The sequence below is a fragment of the Bubalus bubalis genome, chromosome 6 (assembly GCF_019923935.1).
Source record: "Bubalus bubalis isolate 160015118507 breed Murrah chromosome 6, NDDB_SH_1, whole genome shotgun sequence".
NCBI classification, from domain to species: Eukaryota; Metazoa; Chordata; class Mammalia; order Artiodactyla; family Bovidae; genus Bubalus; species Bubalus bubalis.
Genome location: NC_059162.1, coordinates 30,563,067 through 30,587,913, shown reverse-complemented (window position 1 = coordinate 30,587,913; position 24,847 = coordinate 30,563,067). Strand labels below are relative to the sequence as shown.

At 42.0% G+C, this 24,847-nt stretch overlaps 1 protein-coding gene and 1 long non-coding RNA gene across 6 annotated transcripts in view; one reads left to right on the top strand and one right to left on the bottom strand.

Moving 5' to 3' along the window:
- Window positions 1-2,389, top strand: part of LOC102405806 — a 68,164-nt gene extending 65,775 nt beyond the window's left edge. Inside the window, exons 4-5 of the long non-coding RNA XR_006551743.1 lie at window positions 1,806-1,974; window positions 2,093-2,389. This is a non-coding gene — a long non-coding RNA (uncharacterized LOC102405806). The remainder of the gene's footprint in view (window positions 1-1,805; window positions 1,975-2,092) is intronic.
- A 13,108-nt stretch (window positions 2,390-15,497) lies between these two features.
- The window catches only part of SLC16A1 (solute carrier family 16 member 1), a 30,800-nt gene continuing 21,450 nt past the window's right edge, over window positions 15,498-24,847 (bottom strand). For all 5 annotated transcript variants that reach the window (XM_025288064.2, XM_044944539.2, XM_044944538.2 and 2 more), the window contains 3 exons: window positions 22,317-22,460; window positions 20,429-21,295; window positions 15,498-17,212 (listed from right to left, as the gene is read on the bottom strand). In XM_025288064.2, the coding sequence (XP_025143849.1) occupies window positions 16,935-17,212; window positions 20,429-21,295; window positions 22,317-22,460 (1,289 nt within the window). In that variant the 3' untranslated portion in view covers window positions 15,498-16,934. The remainder of the gene's footprint in view (window positions 17,213-20,428; window positions 21,296-22,316; window positions 22,461-24,847) is intronic.

The following is a 24,847-nucleotide window of genomic DNA, read 5'->3' as shown; positions in this document are numbered from 1 at the left end:
ATTCTTCCAAAAATGACATGTAAAGCTCCATGCTCCTGCTTTCTTCTCCTTTCTTATACACGCCCCACCCCACCCCCACTCTGGGCACTGGTCAGACTTAACTGTCCACTAGTGGGGAATGCCAAGCACTCTTTTTTATCTTGCAGGGTTTTGTGTATGCATATGCTTCCTCAAGGTGGAAATTAGCATAGACACACACTCACACACACTTACACACACATATATACACACACACACCACACACACACACACACACCCTATTTCCTCCTGCTTAGTCTGGTTAATTTCTAGCTCTCCTTCAAGCCTCTAACTCCGCTGCTACTGGGAACTGGCACTTGCCTCTCTCCGCTCCCCGCCCCACCAGTGCTGGCCTGGGTGCCCCCTCTCTGTGCTCCCAGGCCTTTACAGAACACTTTCGCACCAACTCCTTGCCTTCGTGATCCCAGTGTTTGCTCCCCTGGACTCTTCTCACTACTTCAGGATCTGGCCCTGCCTTGTTCACTGCTGTATCTCCAGGCCCTGGCCCAGCGCTCGCACGTGGCAGGCGTGTAGCCATAACCACTGTAACATTTGCCAGAGCCCAGGACCTGGGAGGGTGCCTCCTGGCATAAATGCGGTTAATCCTCACATGGTTAAGTAGCACCCAGAATCCATTCCCACCTGTTTCTTGTCCTATAGAAGCGGAAAGCTAAAGCCTCACCTCCCAGACTCACTTCTTTGGGAGTGGTGGGTGCACACTGAGACCCTCACATGGGATTTGGAGGCTGGAAGGGAACCAGAGGCCGCCTTCCTGCTGCTTTGGCTGCTCCCTTCTGGCAAGCAGGGTCACACAGATGGGCATCATTTCTGGCAGCGTGTCCAGTGTGTGGTCCCCACCCCTAGCAGCAGCAGTGGAGCCGCTGCCTGCTCCCGGAATCACAGCCAAGTCAGTGTATCCTGAACTGAAAACTCAGGTTGCCAGTGGCAACCTCCATTTGCCCACCTTCCTCTCCTGCCCAGGACTCGGGAGCAGATCTCCAGAGACTCAGCCTTACCTCCTCCCCTCCTCCATCCAACCATCCCATAAGCATCTAGCCCCGTCTCAAGTCACTTTGCTCAAAACACCTCGAGTGGTTCCTATTTCCTGCACTGAACTCCGGCTGATACGACCGTTGTCATCCATATTTTACAGATGGGGAAACCGAGGCACAGGGAAGCAAAGTGGTCTTCCCAGAGCTACACAGCTGGTGAGTGGTAGGGCCAGGCTTGAAACCCAGGTATTCCTGAGCTCCGAACTGTTAGCCCACCAGGCTCTTCTGCCCATGGTATATTCTCCAGGCAAGAATACTGGAGTAGGTTGTCATTTCCTTCTCCATGGGAACTTCTTGACCCAGATGGAACCTGCATCTTCTGCTTTGGCAGGTGGATTCTTTACCACTGAGCCATCAGGAAAGCCCTCCTGCCAGCATACCCTCTCCTGTTAGGCAACTAAGAGTATATAGGAAGCCAAAGGATTGTCCCGTGAGGAGAAAAGTAAATCAAAGCAGTTGGTTGACACTTAAATACTAATTCCTTTAGTATTTAAAGGACACCAGTCTTGCTGACGACATGTGCGGGCAGCCGCTGGGCTAGCCCCTCTCCCTGGACAGATCTTCGTCTGGAGTCTTCACTCACTTATTCATTCTTTTATAGATTCAACAAATAAGTGCTGTCACATAACAAGCATAATCAGATCTTCCATGCCTCACAGAGATGTGCCAGGGGAAACAAGTCTTTTGCATTTCGTTGTTGACTAGTCCCTCTTTCAACATCCCCTCTTTCCACAGGTGGACACCAATTAGCAATGACTCCAAGCGTGCCAGTTGCCTGTGAGACTTGGGGAGTGCTGCTGGATGCCTATGCCTGTAATGAGGATTTACATTCCTAGAGATCTGAGATAACTCGGATGTTAATTCTCCACAGCCACAGGTCTGCCAGCAGAAGTTCAGCCAAAAGGTAGGAAGGGAGGGGAGGGAGCCTAACAATGGGTGTAGAACACAGATGCTTTTTTACTCATTTCTCTGAGGCTGTGCATAGGCTTCACAGGGATCTCCTGTGTTTGTCCCTTTATCAGACTTGGGCTTGGAAACTGTTGCTGGTAATTCACTCGAGCTCCTGCAGGTCACCTTCTGGATTTTTAGGATCCTCATCACACTGCACTGTAAGCATCGATTTTCTGTTGTTGCCCTCATCAGACAGACTGGCCCTCCTCCATTATCCTGCGTTCCTAGTCTAACCCAGGGCCTTGGGCACGGTCTGCATCTCACACTTGCTTGCCAGTCGTTTCTACCTTGGTGCCACCACAGGTCTCTCTGGATGCTTTTCTCCAGGAGAAATGCTGCTTTCTCTTTCTCTACCCAGCTCAAATCAAAAGGGCTCAACAACTGTGCATGTTATTCCCTCTGTCTCAAGGAACTCAGAGTCTGGTACAGGTTTAGAAAAGCAAACTGATGTGTGCCATGCACTGCAGTGCTAGGAAAAGCTGTAACAGACTTTGAAATGGGCAAAGGCTCACTGAATGTTCTTTCAGTGGAATGCTGAGTTGTCTAGGATTCCGGGCTGTCTGATCCTCTAGGGAACTAACTGCACATTTGATTGTCTTTTGCTGGGCCATTTTATAACTCTGCAGTGATGGAAATTAACTTGTAGAGGGCTGACGATGGTGCACATGCTTCCTGTCTGATGTGCGACACAGACTGTTTCTGTTCAAGGCAATGCAAATGAGTTCTGTCCAGTAGAGAATCTGTTGTTGTTCAGTCACTGAGTCATGTCTATATCTTTGCGACCCCATGGACTGCAGCACGCCACTTCCCTCCACTGTCTCCAAGAGTTTGCTCAAATTCATGTCCATTGAGTCGGTGATGCTATCTAACCACCTCATCCTCAGTCGCCCTCCCCTCCTTTTGCCTTCAGTCTTTCCCAGCATCAGGGAGTTGGCTCTTTGCATCACGTGGCCAAAGTATTGGAGTTTCAGCATCAGACCTTGTAGTGAATATTCAGGGTTGATCTCCTTGCAGTCCAAGGGACTCTCAGGAGAGATAAGTCTCTATAAGTCCAATTCTCATTTAAAAGTTGTAAGATCTTACTGATTCTTTCCTTAATTAATAAGTTATATAATCATGTTAATTTTACTATTTCTCTATGAGAGGCTTGATTTTGCCACTTTCACTGTTTGTGACAGAGGCAGTGAAAATAGGTATTGAGTGTCTATTCTGTCTCAGGAAGTATGCTAAGGGTTTTATAGTTGTTGTATTTAATTCTCATAGCAGCCCTATAAGGTAAGTTATATTTATTAGACCCATTTTATAGATATAGGAACTGAAGCCTAGAGGTTAAGTAACTTGCTTAAGGACCGAGAGATAATCAGTGGTCTTTCTGCACTTTGAACCCAGAGACCTGGGATTTGACACTAAGATTCATGCTCTAACTGCACTGTAGACAGAAAGACACTCAAAAACAAATTGGGGCAGCCACTGTGCAAAGCAGTGTGGAGGTTTCTCAGAAAAACAAAAATAGAACTACCATGTGACCCAGCAATTCCACTCCCGGCTATATGTCTGGGGGAAAAAAAAAAAAGTACTAATTTGAAAAGATATATGCATCCCAGTGTATATAATAATAGCATTATTTGCAACTGTCAAGATATGGTGACTTCCCAGGTAGTCTAGTGGCTGAGACTTTGAGTTTCCACTGCAGGGGGTGAGATTTCGATCCCTGATCAGGGAACTAAGATCCTACATGCCATATGGAGTGGCCAAAAAACTAAAAAAAAAAAAAAAAAGGATATGGAAGCAATCTAAGTGTCTATCAACAGATGAAAGGATAAAGAAGTGGGTATATACACATATACACACACACACACAATGGAATACTCATGGGTGGTCCTGCTCTCAGTCACTAAGTCCTGTCTGGCTCTTTGCAACCCCAGTCTATAGCCTGACAGGCTCCTCTGTCCATGGGATTATCCAAGCAAGAATACTGGAGTGGGTTGCCTTTTCTTCCTCCAGGGGATCTTCCGGACCTAGGGATTGAACCTGCATGTCTGGCATTGGCAGGCGGATTCTATACCACTGAGCCACCTGGGAAGCCCACAGTGGAATACTATTCAGTCATAAAAAAGAATGAAAATTTCCCATCTGCAGCAACATGGATGGACTTGGAGGGTGTTACACTAAGTGAAATAAGTCAGACATACTATATGTTATCATTTGTATGTAGAATCTTAAAATTACAATAAACCTGTGAATAAAACAAAAAAGCAGCCTCACAGACATACAGAACAACCTAGTCCCGCTACCTGTGGGGAGAGAGGGGCAATATAGGGGTAGGAGGAAAAAATGTTTTATTAAGAAGGGATTATATGAAATCATATGTGTGAAACTTCCGAAAATTGTAATGCGTTCATCTCCTCCTGAGAGAGCACCAAAATCACAACTAGCTGTTGAAGAACCATCAAAAGGAGGATGCTGGAACCCACTTCCAAAGACAAAGAAGAAGAGACAGTAGGAGGGGTGCAGAAATGATAAAATCCAATCCTAGACCTGTCCGATGGGCAACCCACAAACTGGAGAACAGGAATACCGAAGAAAGTCTCCCACTGTTGTGACAGTCCTGAGCCTCATATCAGGCTTCCCAGCTTGGGGATCCAGCAAAGGGATGGGGAATCCCCTGGGAATCTGACTTTGAAGGCCAGTAAGATATGATTACAGAACTTCCACAGGACTGGGGGAAAGAGTCTCTTGGAGGACACAAACACAACCTTGTGGAAACTGGGACCCAGGGGAAAGGAGCAGTGACCCCACAGTAGACTAAGCCAGACCTGCCTGTGAATGTCTGAGGGTCTTCTGCAGAGGTGTGGGTCAAGAGTGGCCTGCTGCAGGGACAGGGGTCCTAGTAGCATCTGTCCTGGGAGGCACCTGTTGGCATAAGTCCCCTTGCTAAGTCACTTCAGTCGTGTCTGACTCTGTGCGACCCCATAGACGGCAGCCCACCAGGCTCCTCCATCCATGGGATTTTTCAGGCAAGAGTACTGGAGTGGGTTGCCATTGCCTTCTTCAAGTCCCCTTGGAGGTTGCCAATAGCCCTACCACAGAGCCTGTAGGCTCCAGGACTGGGTTGCCTCAGGACAAGCAACAGGGAGGGAGCTCAGCCCCACCCTTCAGCAGACAATTGGATTAAAGATTTACTGAGCAGGGCTCTGCCAACCCAGATTTCCCCATAGTAAGTCCCTCCCATCAGACACCTTGCACAAGCCTCTTATCCTCATCCATCAGAGGGCAGACAGAAGAAGCAAGAACTACAGTCCTCCAGAAGGAAAACCACAATCACACAAGGCTAACCAAAATTATCACATGGATGACTTGTCGTGGCAAAGGGGCCTGTGTAACTCAATGAAGCTATGACAAAATGTGGCCCACTGGAAAAGGGAATGACAAATCACTCCAGTATTCTTGCCTCAAGAATCCCATGAACAGTATGAAAAGGCAAAAAGACATGACACTGGAAGTTGAGCCCCTTGCCCCCAGGTCAGTAGGCATCCAGTATGCTACTGGGCAAGAGCAGAGAAATAGCTCCAGAAAGAGAACTGTGCCAAAGTAAAGACAAGGCTCAGTTCTGGATGTGTCTGGCAGTAAAGTCAAGTCTGACCTTTTAGAACAATATTGCATAGAAACCTGAAATGTTAGGTCCATGAGTCAAGGTAAATTGGAGGTGGTCAAGCAGAAGATGGCAAGAGTGAACATCAACATTTTAGGAATCAGTGAACTAACATGGATGGGAATGGGAATGGGCAAATTTAATTCAGATGAGCATTACATCTACTACTGTGGGCAAGGATCCCTTAGAAGAAATGGAGTAACCCTCAGAGTCAACAAAAGAGTCCAAAATGCAGTACTTGGGTGCAACCACAAAAACAACAGAATGATCTGTTCATTTCCAAAGCAAACCATTCAAAATCACACTAATCCAAGTCTGTGCCCCAACCACTAATGCCAAAGAGTATGAAGACAAACTTCTAGACCGTCTAGAACTAACACTCAAAAGAGATGTCCTTTTTAAAATAGGGAATTGGAATGCAAAAGTAGAAACGCAAGAGATACCTGGAGTAACAGGCAAGTTTTGCCTTGGAGTACAAAATGAAGCAGGGCAAAGGCTAACAGAGCTTTGTCAAGAGAACATGCTGGTCATAGCAAACATCCTTTTCCAATAACACAAGAGACAACTCTACACATGGACATCACCAGATGGTCAATAATGAAATCAGATTGTATAGAGCTTCTCCATCTTTTATATTCTTTGCAGCCAAAGATGGAGAAGCTCTATATAGTCAGGAAAAATAAGGCCTGGTGCTGACTGTGGGTCAGTTTGTGAGCTTCCTTTGCAAAATTCAGGCTTGAAGAAAGTAGGGAGAACCACTAGGCCATTCAGGTTTGGCCTAAATCAAATCCCTTATGATTATACACTGGAGGTGATGAATAAATTCTAGGGGCTAGATCTGGTAGACAGAGTGCCTGAAGAACTATGAATGAAGGTTCATAGCATTGTATAGGAGGCAGTGACCAAAACTCTCCCAAAGAAAAAGAAATGCAAGAAGGCAAAGTGGTTGTCTGAGGAGGCCTTAAGGATAGTTAAGACACATGAAAGGCAAAGGAGAAAGGGGAAAATATACCCAAATGAATGCAGAGTTCCAGAGAATAGCAATGAGATAAGAAAGCATTCTTGTGTGAACAATGCAAAGAAATAGAGGAAAACAATTGAATGGGAAAGACTAGAGATCTCTTCAAGAAAATTGGGGACATCAAGGGAATATTTCACACAAGGATGGGCACAATAAAGGAGAGAAACAGCAAGAGCCTAACAGAAGTAGAAGAGATTAAGAAAAGGTGGCAAGAATACACAGAACTATACATAAAAGGTCGTAATGACTTGGATAACCATGATGGTGTGGTCACACACCTAGAGCCAGACATCCTGGAGTGTGAAGTCAAGTGGGCCTTAGGAAGCATTACTACAAACAAAGCTAGTGGAGGAGATGGAATTCCAGCTCAGGTATTTCAAAATCTAAAAGATGATGCTATTAAAATGCTGCACTCAATACTTCAGCAAATTTGGAAACTCAGCAGTGGCCACAGGACTGGAAAAGGTCAGTTTTCATTCCAGTCCCAAAGAGGGGCAATGCCAAACAATGTTCCAACTACTGTAAATTGTGCTCATTTCACATGCTCGCAAGGTTAATAGTCAAAATCCTTCAAGCTAGGCTTCAACAGTATGTGAACTGAAAACTTACAGATGTACAAGCTGGATTTAGAAAAGGCAGTGGAACCAGAGATCAAATTGCCAACATCCATTGGATCATAGAGAAAGCAAGGAATTCCAGAAAAATGTCTACTTCTGCTTCATTGACTGTGCTAAGGCCTTTGTGTGGATCACAACAAACTATGGAAAATTCTTAAAGGGATGGAAATAACAGACCACCTTACCTGCCTCCCGAGAAAACCCTATGCAGGTCAAGAAGCAACAGTCAGAACCAGACATGGAACAACAGAATGGTTCAAAACTGAGAAACAAGCTTGCCAAGGCTGTATATTGTCACCCTACTTATTTAACTTCTATGCAAAGTACATCATGCAAAATGCTGGGCTGGATGAAACACAAGCTGGAATCAAGACTGCCGGGAAAAACAGCAACAACCTCAGATATACAGATGATACCACTATAATGGCAGAACGCAAAGAGGAACTGAAGAGCCTCTTGATGAGGGTGAAAGATGAGAGTGAAAAAGCTGACTTAAAACTCAACATTCAAAAAACTAAAATCATGACATCCAGTCCCATTACTTCATGGCAAATAGATGAGGAAAAAGTGGAAACAGTGACAAATTTTATTTTCCTGGGCTCCAGAATCACTGTGAATGCTGACGGTAGCCATGAAATTAAAAGACACTTGCTTCTTTGAAGGAAAGCTGTGACAAACGTAGACAGTGTATTAAAAATCAGACCCATTACTTTGCCAACAAAGGTCCGTCTAGTCAAAGCTATGGTTTTTCCAGTGTCATGTATGGATGTGAGAGCTGGACACATTTGAGCACTGAAGGAGGCTAAGCACTGAAGAACTAATGCTTTTTAATTCCCTTGGACTGCAAGGAAATCAAATTACAGGATTTAAGTCCCTTGGACTGCAAGGAGATCAAATCAGTCAATCCTAAAGGAAATCAACCCTGAATATTCATTGGAAGGACTGATGCTGAAGCTGAAGTTCCAATACTTTGGCCATCTGATGCAAAGAGCTGACTCATTGGAAAAGACCCTGATGCTGGGAAAGATTGAAGACAGGAGAAGGGGTTGACTTAGGATGAGATTGTTGGATGGCATTATTGACACAATGAATTTGAGCAAACTCTGGGAGATAGTGAAGGACAGGGAGCCCTGGCATGAAGCAGTCTGTGGGGTCGCTAATAGATATATGCTTTTGCAACTGACCAACAACACACTATAGAATTTAAGGAATCCTTCATTCAGTTAAAAAAAAACAGATTAGCAGGACAAGAAAAATTATCTGGGGACTCAGATAAGGCCCCCTGTAAAAGCAGGCATGAACCAAGTTTCAGAAGTCAGATAGGAGTTGGTGCTGAGGAGAAAGGAGGAGGGGCTTCTGCTGCTCAGTCGCTCCAGTCGTGTCCGACTGTGTGTGACCCCACAGACGGCAGCCCACCAGGCTCCCCCGTCCCTGGGATTCTCCAGGCAAGAACACTGGAGTGGGTCGCCATTTCCTTCCCCAGTGCATGAGTGAAAAGTGAAAGTGAAGTCGCTCAGTCATGTCTGACTCTCAGCGACCCCATGAACTGCAGCCCACCAGGCTCCTCCGTCCATGGATTTTCCAGGCAAAAGTACTGGAGTGGGGTGCCATTGCCTTCTCCGGAGGAGCTTGTAGGCATTAGCATTTAGGAAGGCAGGGGTCTGAAACAAGGTCTTAGTTAACTAAGTAATTCAGTTGGGCTGGGGAGCAGGGTGCGGGCTTAGGACTGATGCAGAAGCTAATTAAGAAGGGCCCTATGGGTCCTGCTAAGGACTTTGGACTTTATCCTCAAATTACAGGATTTAAAGCAGAGTAAGTGATTAATGAGTTTTATTATCTTTATTGCTTTGAGGTTATAAAGGCAGCTGAAAATCTGGCCTTTTTAGAAAAGTCATTTTAGCAGCAGTGTTGAGGCTGGATTGAAGGTGGTGAGAATTGACAGGGAGGCTGTTAAAAATGAAGCCTATGGCAGGGAAGAGGGCACTATAAGGAGAAACAGTAAGTAAAGTCTAAATATTTGGACAACCAAAGAGGAATGTGGAGGTGGGAATGGGGAGAGGTGTGGAAGGGGCTGCGGCGCAGATAAAGCTCACACTGCTGCAGGCCTGTTTATGCTCATTTTTTAAAGTTAACTGATTTATTTGGCTGTATCAGGTCTTAACTGTGGCACAAGAGATATTCATTGCATCATGGGGGATCTTTCCCTGTGGAACAAGGACTCCCAAGGGTTGTTTTTTTTTCTTTTGGTTTAGTTGCACCATGCATCTGGCATGTTAGTTCCCCATCCAGGGACCGAACCTATCCCTGCATCCCCTGCATTGCAAGGTGGTCCTTGTTTATGCTCATTCTTAGCATCTGAGAAACAAGATAGCACTGGGAACTTAAAAGCTTGTTACCAAAAAGCCTCTAAAGTGCCCATGCTGAAAAGTATATATAAATAAGGCCTAACACAAAAGCAGACCCTGGTTTCATTCCTGGGTCAGGAAGGTCCCTTGGAGAAGGCTTAGGATACCCACTCCAGCATTCTTGGGCTTCCCTGGTGGCTCTGATGGTAAAGAATCTACCTGCAGTGCAGGAGACCTGAGTTCGATCCGTGGGTTGGGAAGATCCCTGGAAGAGGGCACGGCAACCCACTCTAGTATTCTTGCCTGGAGAATCCCATGGACAAAGGAGCCTGGCGGGCTATAGTCCATGGGGTCACAAAGAGTCGGACACGAATGAACGAGTAAGCACAGCATAACACGAAAGCACCCAGGTGGTACTAGTGGTAAAGAACCCACCTGCCAATGCAAGAGATGCAAGAGATATGAGTTTGATCTCTGGTGGGAAAGATCTCCTGGAGAAGGAAATGGCAACCCACTCCAGTCAGTGTTCTTGCCCAAAGAATCCCATGGACAGATGAGCCTGGGGAGCCCATGAGTTGCAAAGAGTCGGACATGACTGCAGCGACTTAGCAGACACACATTTTTGTTTTGGTTTCAAAGGAAAAAAAAATAAGATAGGGAAAGATAGACCACAATGACAAGAACTATTACAAACCTTCTCTTGATAACTATGGATGTACAGATCGTCAGCAGACCACGTGATTTTTAATCACCTCCTGGCTTCTTAATGGCTGCTAGCCACTTCCTCTTGGGACCTGGCCAGAGTAAGCTCCGGAAATGCAAATTTTTAATTCTGGAATCAGTAAAGCACATTAGGAAAGGAAATCTCACAAGTAAAGAAATCACATTATGAATTCCAAAGCCAAGGAAAATGACTGTAAGTCAGATTGTGAATTCATTGGGGTCAGGACCATTGGTGCAGAGTCCAAGTGATTGGTCTCTATTCATCCTTCAAGATTACCCAGGATACAACCTTTCTCATTCTTGTGTTTCCAAACTTCCATCCAATACAACCTTCAGCTCCAGCAGCTGAGCTGTATGCAGGGGTTGGGGAGAGTGGTAAAACCCAGTTAAAGGGTGTTTTTCATTTATACCCACTGGTGGTGCAGTGGTAAAGAATCTGCCTGCCAATGCAGGAGATGCAAGAGACAGTGGTTCAATCCTTGGGTGGGGACGATCCCCTGGAGTAGGAAATGGCAACCCACTCCTGCATTCTTGCCTGGGAAATCCTATGGACAGAGGAGCTTGGCAAGCTACAGTTCATGGGGTCACAAAGAATGGGACATGACTCAGTGACTGAGCACACACACAACACACACCCTAGGATATTGCATGAATCAGATGATATACTGGAAAGGCCTTTGTGTACTCCAGTGATTGTTCTGGTTGATGACAACTGATCCTGTTTAATTTTTAAAACTACTATGAGCTCAACTAGTACTACTGTTCATTCAACTGTATGCAGTGTACATTCACAATGTTCACAATAATTAACCTGCCCAAGAGTATATACTTTTCTGTCCGCTTTAGGCCCTCCTGAGGTTGGGTTAGAGACTTCTCCATGTGATGTCCTGTCACAGCACTTACTGTGCAGTCTTCCCTCTGGAATAGAAGCTCTGGGTGCCAGGAACCCTGAGCATTATTATGCCTTCTATCTAGAAACCAGATAAGCACATAGATAGCACTCCAAAAATACTAGGTGAATGAATGAATGAAGGTTTTATCTTATATCCATATTCCTGTTTTCCTTATAACTTACTCTTCACTGTCTGCTTTCCCTTACTACAAAGTAGGTAGGATGCATGCATGTGAAGACATTATTATGTTCATGGCTGGATTCTCAAAACTTAGAACAATGCTTGGGAACTAGTAGTTCAGTTAAGTCGCTCAGTCGTGTCCGACTCTGCAACCCCATGGACCACAGCACACCAGGTTTCCTTGTCCATCACCAACTCCTGGAGTTTGCTCAAACTCATGTCCATCGAGTTGGTGATGCCATCCAACCATCTCATCCTCTGTCGTCCCCTTCTCCTCCCACCTTCAATCTTTCCCAGCATCAGGGTCTTTTCCAATAAGTCAGTTCTTCGCATCAGGTGGCCAAAGTACTGGAGTTTCAGCTTCAGCATCAGTCTTTCCAGGAAATCAGGATTGATTTCCTTTAGGATGGACTGGTTTGGTCTTGCAGTCCAGGGAACTATCAAGAGTCTTCTCCCACACCACAGTTCAAAAGCATCACTTCTTCAGCGCTCAGCTTTCTTTAACATGCTGTCTAGGTTTGTCATGGTTTTCCTTCCAAAGAGCAATCGTCTTTTAATTTCATGGCTGCAGTCACTACCTGCAGTGATTTTAGAGCCCAAGGAAATAAAGTCTGTCACTGTTTCCATTGTTTCCCCAGCTATTTGCCATGAAGTGATGGGACCGGATGCCATGATCTTAGTTTTCTGAATGTTGAGTTTTAAGCCAGCTTTTTCACTCTCCTCTTTCACTTTTATCAAGAGGATCTTTAGTTCTTCTTTGCTTTCTGCCATAAGGGTGGTGTCATCTGCATATCTGAGGTTATTGATATTTCTTCCGGCAATCTTGGTTCCAGCTTGTGCTTCTTCCAGCCCAGCATTTCGCATGACATACCCTGCATATAAGTTAAATAAGCAGCGTGACAATATACAGCCTTGACGTACTCCTTTCTCAATTTGGAACCAGTCAATTTTTCCATATCCTGTTCCAACTGTTGCTTCTTGACCTGCATACAGATTTCTCAGGAGGCAGGTCAGGTGGTCTGGTATTCTCATCTCTTTAAGAATTTTCCAGTTTATTGTGATCCACACAGTCAAAGCCTTTTGCGTAGTCAATAAAAGCAGCAAAACTTTGCCAATATGTTGTACCAATTTATTCAGCCACCAACTGATGACAATTTATGATTTAAATCATGTTATCAATGTAGTAGGGAAAAATTCAAAGCTCATCAATCTTTCAGTTTACATTAAGAACATTTACATTTAAGAACTAGGTAGAGAGGACTTCAATCATGAGTGGCTGCTCATTATATTTCTGCTCTTTTTAGAATCAACACAAATATTGAAGGAAAAGGATTATCAGTTACTAATCAGGTGCCTCTTCCTTGCAGGGGCAGTGTCAAAGACCAAGGGCTTTGGGATTCAAACCTACCTACTTAAAGAGCACCCCTCTCTGCGGTGTTAGTTTCCATTCATTACCAAACAGGGACCATTACATTTCTAAGAGTAAAAGGAGGATAGGTCTGAAAGGAGTTTGATCATTTAGCCAAGAGTCTTACCTTTAAGAGTCACTCCCAAACTACCCTCTGTGAGGCTCCACCCACCTTGGGAATTAGAAGAGCTCAATTTTTCCCCAAGTACTACATATCTTTGATATATATATATATATATATATATATTTTTTTTTTTTTTTTTAAATAGGTGCTTACACTTATTAAGCCCTTGCCTAATACAAGCTGTCACATATCAACTAAACTTCATGACAGCCCTGGGGCGACAAATGGCATTGATTATTAACACCTTTACAGAAGAAAACACCTGATGCTTAGGTTTGAGGTCACATAGCCTTTGTTTGAACCCTGGCAGTCTATACTGTTAAACAACCAGTAGGCTGTGATTTCTTTGCTAGCTGTTCCAGTGTCTTCTAGCAAGTCATGGTAAAAAGCCAGCAAAAAGTAAATCAGTGCTGTATAGCCAAGAAGAGATTATTCTACTGAATGACTGTCAGAACGGCCCAGACCAAGAGGGGAAAGGATGACTGAATCTGAAATCCTAAAGCTAAAACACATTTCAGGAATGATGTATTTGAAACCGCCTTGCTGCTGCTGCTGCTAAGTCACTTCAGTTGTGTCCAACTCTGTGCGACCCCATAGATGGCAGCCCACCAGGCTCCCCCGTCCCTGGGATTCTCCAGGCAAGAACACTGGAGTGGGTTGCCATTTCCTTCTCCAATGCACGAAAGTGAAAAGTCAAAGTGAAGTCAAAAGCTCAGTCGTGTCCGACTCCCAGCGACCCCATGGACTGCAGCCTACCAGGCCCCTCTGTCCATGGGATCTTCCAGGCAAGAGTACTGGAATGGGGTGCCATTGCCTTCTCCGTGAAACCGCCTTAGATGCTTCTAATCTGAAGGAACTTGGCTTAATTGCTCACATTTGGGCAAGCCAGGCAAGCTTGGGCCATCACTTCCTTACAAGTTTTCATAGCAGCCGAAGTCTGTCATTAACCTCTTTCTTCAAGTACCTGATCTGATTATTAAAACAAGCCATGTTGCAAAGGTGGACATACACTGTTCACCTTTCCTCATCTTTCCAACGACAAGAGGGCGGGTGATGCACACCTGATAATTAAATTTATTATACTATGAACCATTTCCTAGGGAAGATGTAAAACCTGGACATTGAGGTTTTTCATATAAACCAATTCTGAATTTATCAATCTGAAATTCAATATAATAAAACAAGAATAAGATTATTCATTAGTATGATTAAATCAGGGATAAAAATACCTCCCCTGAATTTTCTATAGTTTGTTTTAGCATCATCCTTTTCTGAATACTTTTGTAGAAATTATTTTGAATAGGTTAAGATGATTTCAGTTCTCAAAAAATGACTATATAATGTGATAATATGGTCTTGTTGCCATGATCATCTGCAACTGCCCAGTCTACCAGTTTCTTAAACAATTTTTCAGCTTTGAATTGAGACTATTTCAGAGCATACTCTTGACCAGTCCCAAGCCTCTTTGGGCACAACAATCTAGACAGCTATATGTTTTGTGACTTAACAGAATGTGGGACAGAGGGAAGCAAGGACAGGCAGGCACTCTATTTTCCCAAAGCAGCCACTGAAACTCTGTCAACTGAAATAAAACTTAAGAAGTCTAGTCAGTCCTCACACGGAGCAAGGGACAAGACTGCCCAGTCAGAAAGCTCAGATGCGTCCGGTGTTGAAAACAGCACTGCAGCACGAGAGGATTAGCTGATTGTTAGCAAGGACTAGATGGCAGAGCAGGCCTATATTGGGCTTTAGTGTTGGCTCTGTTACCAAAACTGATCCTGAATAAATCCCTTAAGCCTGTGTCTTCAGCGGGAAAAAGTCAGAGTTGGATTGGGTGGTAAAAGGTTTTGTTTAGTCCAGCTTTGAGCCAGTTTTTAACCTTTTGCTTCTGAATACAGCAACCTGAGAACCCTTCCTCCTAATAAATGGTGATCATTCTGCACCAAAATTTCATCACTTCACTAACAAGTTTCAGGTAGTGGAAAAAAACTAAGCAGGGTCTTATGTATAGATGTGGCTTAATGACTGGGATGGGGGAAAATAATCTTATACTCCTGGTTTACTCCCCCACCCCACATTTTTTACTTACTCAGGGTGATCCTCACTTTTATAGAAAGGGAAAGAGGCATACAGAGGTTAGGTCAGTGGAAAATGGCAGAGTCCAAACTGGAGCCAAGCCTGTCAACAATCACAGCAGGCTTCTCCCCTAAAATTCCTCCTCCATCTGCCATGATACCTGAGCACAGAAAGGGAGTTTTCATTGTGTCCTTAAGATTAACTGCTCTGCTTTCAAAACGCTTTCAGAGAAGTAGTTTTAAAAAATTTCTCTCCTGCTTGCCTGGAATAAGAGGTTAAGGAGAAAAATCAAAATAAGCCATATACACAAATTCCAATGCACATGTGCTGAATTTTTAACATTAGCAAGGGCCAGATTGAATCTTGATAATGAAAATGAAGACAGACAATATTTTCCTCAAGAAAATAAACATTTGGAAGAAGAAACATTTCTTAAAAAAAAAAAAAAAAAAGAAAATTTTTATTTTAAAAAGCCAGCCTGTTAAATAAGGTTTTATGTCTATACTTCCACACTGTCAACCGCAATATTTTAAAATGCATTGAATATAATTCATTGAATGTCTAACATTATCTTCCTGCTGCAATTTAAAAGATACTAGGTTAAAAAAAATTTACAGTTTTCATTCTGGTCTGTCCCCCTCCCTATCTGTATACTAAACCCATTTCTTTACATTTCAGATAAAGTGAAAAAATCTTTAGGGTTGTGTGAAGAATAAGAATATGCCCAATAATTCTAAGCAAAACATAATTTCCTTTAAGGCCTTATCAGAAAAAGAAAAGGAGTTATTTATTGATAAGCCAAAATAGCAACTTCTCTCCCAATCTTATCCCTATTGGTTTCTGTGGGCCAAATTTCTATGGTTCTCTTTAATTAGCAAACACTACACAGACTGAGTATCTCACACTCAGTGCTAAGCTAGATATGGATATAAATGAAACCACTAGGAATCAAAGGGGTAAAATTCCAGGAAAACAGCAACAAAAAAAGATTCCAAGTCTCACAGTTTAACTGAAGTTTTGGAAAAGTTTAAGCTGAATTCAGCTGCTGTATGAAATAGCTTTCTACATTTAATTTAGTGAGGAGGCACGAATACATAGTTGTGTATTTTAATACTAATTTTTACATTGAAAAAATAGTATGTAATCTCAAAAAGGGCAATTATCTATGACTACGCAAAATGTATCTTTGGAAAGGGGAAGAAAAATAGTAATTTAATGAAATCAACTCTCAAGCACTTGACTTCTAATAAGCAACCCAAGAAAAGATACTGGAGGGTTGATGATGAGTAAATACAATGCATCCAGAAAAGCCAAGATGTTTTCAAAGTTTCATGCCTTAAATTTCCTAAATACATATCTAGCAGGCACATATGCCAAGCAACTACTGATGCTAGGAAAATATTTTAGTCAGGGTTTTATAAAACCACCAACTTTCAAATCTTCTAGTGACAATATGAAACAAAATTAATTTAAAATTTTAGATTTGCCTCAAAGCAGTTATTTTTATTTGTAACGGAACACTGAAAATGGATGAGTTAAGCAGAATAGTTTTAATAGTTAAGGCTCCCTAAAGACTAAAACTTAAGGCACGTATTATAATCTTCATGACACTGTTAAAAGCAAAGATTTAAACAAAGAAACAAACACACAAACTGACTTCCTTTTCTCATTCTTTTTCAACCACTCCCTTCCCAAGGCTAGGCATTTTTAATCCAGGCTACTGGTAAGGAGTGAAACAAAAATTCCATCAATAAACCCCTGGTATGATTCCCACAGAAATGTCCAGTATTTGCACTGAGCACCACTGGTAGATCACAGGCCAATAGAATATTTTGGGTCATGAGCTGCACCATTTACCCTTCAGTCCCACAGGTTCAAACTGGACTCTCCGCCTCTTTGGGGTCTCCTTCTGTGGCTTTATGTTCTGGAGATTCTGCTGCATCGATGACTTCTTTTGGCTTCTCGGCAACATCTACATTGGTCTCCTCATCTTTACTTTCCTTTTTCTGCTGCTTCTCAGCTTTCTGTTCTTTTTCAAGAAGTCGGTAATTGATGCCCATGCCAATGAAAAGATAGATGCCTGCAACAATAAGGATTATGCCACATGCCCAGTATGTGTATTTGTAGTCTCCATATATGTCATTGAGACGACCTGAGGAAAGTAAAAAAAAAAAGTTATGAGGGTAAACAATTATACCCTTTCCCAAATAAAGTTTAAGGATCCATTCAAAGAGCTCATAAATGCCAAATTAGTGTAAAAAGAAACTGCTCAAAATTATTTGATCTTTTGTCTATGATGTCACACTGATTTGGGGTGTCCCCGCACATTCTGTTATCTTTAGCAACTTGAAAATTATTAAATCGTCGTAATTTTGAATTGCAAAGTCCTTGAGGTTACCTGGGGCTCTCTAGTGGATCAGACAGTAAAGAATCTGCGTGCAATGCAGGAAACCTGTATTTAATCCCTGGGTCAAGAAGATCCCCTACAGAAGGGAATAGCAACCCACTCCAGTATTCTTGCCTGGAGAATCCCATGGACAGAGAAGCTTAGCAGGCTACAGTCCAAAGAGTTGGATACAGCTGAGGGACTAACACTTGAGATCACGTAAAATCAGTTTTCTCAATATACAATGGAAAAATTTGCTCAAAAGAGGTTTAAGAGTCTTGCCCAAGGTCACAGAGGTAATTCCAGTCTCCCAGGCCAATGCACTTTTTCTGACATCAGCATTTCCCAAAGAGCATTCCTGGGGACACTCATCCTCTGCTAAAACATTAACTAACAGCAATACTTTCCACCATTCTAACCTCACAACAGGAAGATTCTATCATCATTCCCATTGTATAACATAAAAGCTGAAGTATAGAAACTTTAAGGAAGGTCACAAAGTTTTAAGTTAAATAGGTTGGCTTTAAACCCAGCGAGTCTGACTCTGAGGCGTGCACCCATAACCTCTGTGCTTCAGGCTACCTCCCTCATGTTTCCGTAGTCAAGTAAATTTGGAAATGACACACCATAGTCTTTTCTATTCACGTTTTTATGAGGTCTGATATTAAAGAAGCTTATTTAAAGAAACTTTGGAAAACTCTACACATATAATGGATATAATAACCAATTCAAATATGATTCCATATGGTTTTCCAATGCAGGGCATCACTCACTCAGCAATACTTAGTTTCTATATATCAATACAGCCCTGGGTCTGCTAAGCCCTGAGTTAAGAGTGAGCAAAGGCAGTAACAGTTCAGCAGAGAAGAGAAATGTTAATCCAATAACCACACAGACTGTGACAAGTGCTACAGAAATGTTTGAAGGCAGAAAATAGGAGGTTTGGGCCAGTAAGAAGGGTCAGGCTTTTCTTTTCTTGGTAAATATTTATTAAATGGAAAAAAAAGTTTACTAAAAAAAAATGCTGGGGGTTGGTTAAAACTCTATTAAGGAGAGGGCTTCCCTGGTGGCTTTCGCTGGTGAAGAATCCACCTTCCAAATGCAGGAGACATGGGTTTGATCCCTGGATTGGGAACATCCCTTGGAGGAGAAAATGGCAACCCATCCCAGTATTCTTGCCTGGGAAATCCCATGGATCGAGGAGCCTAGCAGGGTACAGTTCTATAATAAGCAGGCATTAAAAATATTTTTTCTCTTTAAGGAAATTGATTGAAATGTAATCAGTGCAAAGAGGTTCCAAAAGGTCATTTATGGCACTGCACACATTTTCTTTGAAAGAATATGTGCTTTTATCTGTTCCCCCAAATAGCAAATTAGCTACGTAGCAGCAATGGTCTCTGTGTGGTGGGATAACAGGTTATTATTTTATGGTTTGCCGTTTTCTGTTAAAGCCTTAAGACATGCTAACAAAATAGTTTACCCCAGTGTGAAACTCAGTACCAGGAAGGTTTTTATCTTAAAAAAAAATTTATTTGACTGCACCAGGTCTTCGTTGTGGCACAAAGGATCTTTAGTTGCGGCATGCGAACTCTTAGTTGTAGCATGTGGGATCTAGTTCCCCAACCAGGGATTAAACCCAAGCCCCCTGCACTGGGAGCAAGGAGACTTAGTCACCAGATCACCAGGGAAGTCCCAGGAAGGCTTTTCTTAAAGTGTAAACTAAACCAAGACTTACAGGATAAGAGTTAATCTAGGAGAAAGGAGACGGGAAAAGGATCCGGGCAGAGAACAGCCGGTGCAAAGACAGGTGGTAGGAGGAAGCACCAGGTGAGAGGGGACGCACAGAGAGCAAACTGGGTGGTAGGAAATGAGGCTGGAGAAGGTGGGCCAGGCCATGCAGGAACCAGGAGCCACACAGTAGGGAATTTCATCTTCACCCTAAGAACGCGGGAAGCAACTGGAGTGTCCTAAGAGACTGGAGAACAGCTAGAGTGGATATAGGTAAAGTTAGAAGACTACTGATAGAAGATATGGATAAGAGCAGTAGTTCTGATGGAGGAAAAATGGGCAGATTAGATAGATATTTAAGAAGGAAAAATGGACAGGATTTATAGTCTCCTTAGGTATAGGGAGGGCTTCCCTAGTGGCTCAGACGGTAAAGTGTCTGCCTACAATGTGGGAGACCCGGGTTCAGTCCCTGGGTTGGGAAGATCCCCTGGAGAAGGAAATGGCACCCCACTCCACTACTCTTGCCTGGAAAATCCCATGGACAGAGAAGCCTGGTCGACTACAGTCCATGGGGTCGCTAAGAGTCAGACACGACTGAGCAACTTCACTTAGGTACAGGGAGGAGAGAGAGTAGAAAAGTTTTGATGGGTCAGTAATGGGTCTTTTGTTATGTATCCTTCCCGACTTTATACTGTATAATCTGAAAAGCTGAGTCGCATCCAGAAGTTGAAATTATTGTTGTATTTTGTATTAATGATAATTTTTAAATGTAAACTGGTTAGCATTCTTGAGAGAATAATACATCAGGTTTTATAGTCACTCACGAGCTGTGTGATCCTGGGCAAGCAAGTAATTTCACTTTCAGAAGCCTCTGTTTCTTGGTTTATAAAATGAGGACAGTAATAGTCCAACATCACAGACTTGTAATATATGACAGAATATAGAAAATGATTAGTAGGACAGTCCCTGGTATACTATAGCCCTCACCTACTGTACCTATGGTACCTACTGTTATTATTAAATATTTTAATAAATATGTGTTTGAAGTAGTTTTTATTCTGCTTTCAATTTGATGATTCACCTTAATTCAAGTATTTGAGCAATTATGATATGATAAACACTATGTCAGCACTGAGGATACAGAAATGAGAAGGACTATCAAGCAGCTCACTGACTTTTGTTTCTATTACATTCCTAATCTTCTCTGCCTGTTTTATGTTAATAGAACCATAGAAATTGGGAGACATACTGTACCTAAAACTGGTGGTCCCAGGAGTACAGGACAGCACTCCACAATGGTCACCAATCCCACAGCACTGGAGAATCTCTGGGGTCCAACAAGGTCCATCAGTGTTTCAAACAATACTGAGCTGAGCCACCCAAAAGCAAATCCAAAGAATCCCGCGTAGATACAGAGCTCTATATAGGTAGAGGATAAAGGTGCTGCCAGATGACACAGTCCATTTGCAATAATAGATGCGGCAAAAAAATACTGAACTCGAGGTCTTATCCACTTTGTGTTGGCTACAAGTCCCATAGAAGGTCTGGCTACCATGTCAACAAAAGCCAGAATGGAAAGAAGGAAGGCAGCCTTCTCACTAGAGTAATGCTTACTCTTGCCATAATTGCTAAGAAAGACCAATGGTGTAAATAGTCCAAAAAACATGAGCACATTTCCAGACAGGTAAAGCAAAAAGCCTCTGTGCTTGAACAGGCTTAAGTCCAGGAATGTATTAAGTGTTTGGAAGATTGATTTTTTCTCTTCTTTGGGGTTTCCTCCAATGAGATCTGTATTTGCATCACTTGCCCCCTTTTTTGTCTCATATTTTCCAGCTTCCTGAAGGGATCCTTTAGACTTCTCTTTCTCTGCAGTGGTTGGCTTGGGCCCTATTGGTCTCATCAGAGCTCCAGCCACACAGCAGTTTAATAGTAAGCCCCCGAGAATTAGGAAGCTTCCTCTCCAGCCGTAGATCATAAAGAAAGCCTGGTTGAGGGGGGCCAGGGTAGAGAGGAACACAGGGCTGCCTGCCATGGCTAGTCCATTTGCCAGCGGTCGTCTCTTATAGAAATACTTGCCAATCATGGTCAAAGCCGGATTTAAGTTGAAGGCAAGCCCAAGACCTGGGGAGAAAAAAAAAAGAATCATATATTACAATAAATGTCAGAGACATATTTTGCATTACTTAACCAGACAAAGAAATTAAAATAAGAGGTATATAATTCAAAAGGATAAAAATAAAATGGAAAGATATTCTGTGCTCATGGACTGGAAGAATCAACACTGTCAAAATCTCCTTATTACCTAAAGAAACCTACATGTTCAGTGCAATCTCTATCAAAATCCCAAGGACATTTTCCACAGAAATAGAACAAAAAAATTCTAAAATATATATGAAACCTCAAGAGATCCACTGTTCATCACAGCATTATTCTTCCTCTGGGGATCTTCCCCACCCAGGGATCAAACACACATCTCCTTCATCTCCTGCACTGCAAGCAGATTCTTGACCACTGAACCACTGGGGAAGCCCAATTGATAAATATATGCAACTGAATACTACTCAGCCATGAAAAAGAACAGAAAAAAATTTGCTATTTGCAACAACATGGATGGACTTGGAGGGCATTATGCTGTGAAATAAGTCAGACAGAATAAGGCAAATACTGTATGTTACCAGTTATACGTGGAACCTAAACAATACAAACTAGCAAATATAACAAGAAAAAAACAAGACTCAGAGAACAACCTGGATGTTGTACCAAATAAATCGTGCTTTATGTTTAATACTCTCTGGTGCTCCAATAGATGTCTAGTCCCTGGTAAGAGGAATAGGTAATAAAATAGTAACCAGTGACCACTCTTGCAACAAACTGCAGAACACATTTTATCTACAACCATTGACTATTCTTAGGACAAGAAATAAATGATTTCTTTCAATTCATTCATTTATTCAACAATGTATACCTACGGTATGACAGCAATTTCTTTAAAAATTTGACTTTCTATTGCTCTTAAATTGCTTGTCAAAATGATAATCAGCTAATTTCTATGAGGGACTTTCATTCAAAATATCTGAAAGACCAATGTAGGTGAATACCAAATAACCAGCAATATTAATATATTGAAAATGAATCAACTCACCTCCAATGACTCCAACAGAAAAGTAAAGTTCCTGCACAGTGTTACAGAAGGAAGCAGCAATCAAGCCACTGCCTGACAAGATGCCACCAACAATCATGACTGGACGACTGCCATATTTATTCACTAGGACACTGCTGATAGGACCTAAAAGATAACCAAACGTTCAGTAGTACACAGGCACTGGTCACTGCATTAAGTGACAAGTCCTCCAAAATTAGCAGACACACAAAGGCAATGATAAGAATATTGCTACCTATAATTATTTCATAGTCTTATAGGTATGTGTGCTGGAAAATAAAGATGGTAAAAGAATCATTAACTCTGTACCTTCTCTGACTTGAAACACTGGATGGAATTTTACTAAAATATAAGACTCCAGCCTATCCTTAATCTTTCTCTTATAAGGCAGAATAGGCTGAAAACACCTTGATAACATGTTCATAGGCTTCTTGATTTATCAAGGATATGATCAACACATATTTAGTAAGTTTGCTCTATATTTTTGGACAGGCAGTCTGATGAGATAATGTGGTTTGTGTTATATTTTTTAAAAACAAGAAAAAGCAAAGGGAAAAATAATTATTTTTTCTAAGTTCAGTAGTTTTGTGATTAGGACATCTAAATTTAAAACAAAACTGTTCCTAATTACACCTATATATCTCAGGTACTGAATTGAATGCCTTTCAACCTGGTTCTATGCTTATATTTTGTGGTATCAAAACTATGAAAAAATGTTCGTAGGAGAAGATTTAGTCAGATAATGGTCAAAACATCATCAGGTCTAACAATGCAAACAAGATTAAATTTTCTCAGCTAAAGATACGCATACCAAAAAATCAGTTTTTCTTTAATGTGAGAGAAGAAACCAAATAAATGTGTAGTGTTATAAGGATCACGAAAAGATTTTGTGCATTTTTTTCAAATACAAAAAAATCAAATGGTCTCTCTCTACTTGAAATTGTAACTCCCCTTTTAAGTCTTAATTATGTGTCTTATCCAAAGCAAACAATGTTTCAAAAGCTGTTACACAACTTTTAAGTAGACTAACAATATTTGTTGATTACAAACTTGAATGACATTCCACATTCATTGAATTTCATTTATTACAAGAATACTTACATCCCTACTTGGTGGCTCTGGACATGACAACTTTGTTTACATGACACCTGGTTAAGGCAGATGACTACAAAAAGAAAGGGTCACTGCAAGGGTCATCAGGGAAGGGGACACAAGGAGAAGAACTGATATTTGAACTTGCAACATCACAAAGCTAGCAAGAACCAAGTTTCAAAACTATCCCGTTTTCTCTCCATTACATATGTGTTTCTGGAACTATGGTTTCAGAGTTACAAAGCAGAAGACATACAAATTCAAATCTTTCTTCCATTAGCACAGTAAATTCTTACATTATTCTGTTTATTCTATCTTAGCTCCCGAGAAGATAGTAAGTCTATTTTTAAAAACAGAATACACATATTCTGAATATCGTATGTATATACCATATGTATGGGGCTTCCTTGGTGGCTCAGACAGTAAAGCGTCTGCCTGCAGTGCGGGAGACCCGAGTACGATCCCTGGGTCGGGAAGATCCCCTGGAGAAGGAAATGGCAACCCACTCCAGTATTCTTGCCTGGAGAATCCCATGGATGGAGGAGCCTGGTAGGCTACAGTCCACGGGGTCACAAAGAATCGGACACGACTGAGCGACTTCACTTTCTTTTCCCTATACCATATGTGTATGTATGTATGTTCAGTTGTGTCTGACTCTGTGGGACCCCATGGACTGTAGCCTGCCAGACTCCTCTGTGGGATTTCCCAGGCAAGAATACTGGAGTGGGTTGTCATTTCCTTCTCCAGGGGATCTTTCCAACCCAGGAATCAAACCCAGTCTCTTGCATCTCCTGCATTGGCAGGCGGATTCTTTACCAGTGTGCCACTTAGGAAGCCCTATATATGTATACATACATACAATAAACACGCAAGAAGTAATTAAAGCTTTTGGTATCCTAGTATTTCAGAGGACCAATTCTCTTTAAAAGGCTGGGTCAAGAGATGGCTGCAAGAGAGACTTCAGCCTCAACCAGGGATGTGTCTAAAGAAGTTTTCATCAAACTTCTAAGTCACTTCATGAAAATATTAGGCCACAGCTGGTTTGGAAATAATTTGAATTTACAGTTTATATATGATGAAAGAATTAAATATTGAAAAAATATCATTAGTCATTAAACAGATTTTTGTATAGTCAGAGTTACGAAGCCCACAAAGACTGCCACATTGTTGACACTGTGAAGTAAAAGTAAAATGCTGTCAAGTTTGAAGTACTTTAAGTTAGGAATGTTAAGATGACATTACCGTGGAACTAAAAATATGTAAATTCATACTTTCATGTTTAAAAAGAGGAAAAAAAATCCAGCAACCCAAGAGTAGGTAACTAAGATCCTATCCTTTAAAAATATAATTTAACAAGAACCAGTATGTATCTGTGAACCAAAGCACACAAAAAGAAATTAAGAAGAGAAAAGGAAGGAAGG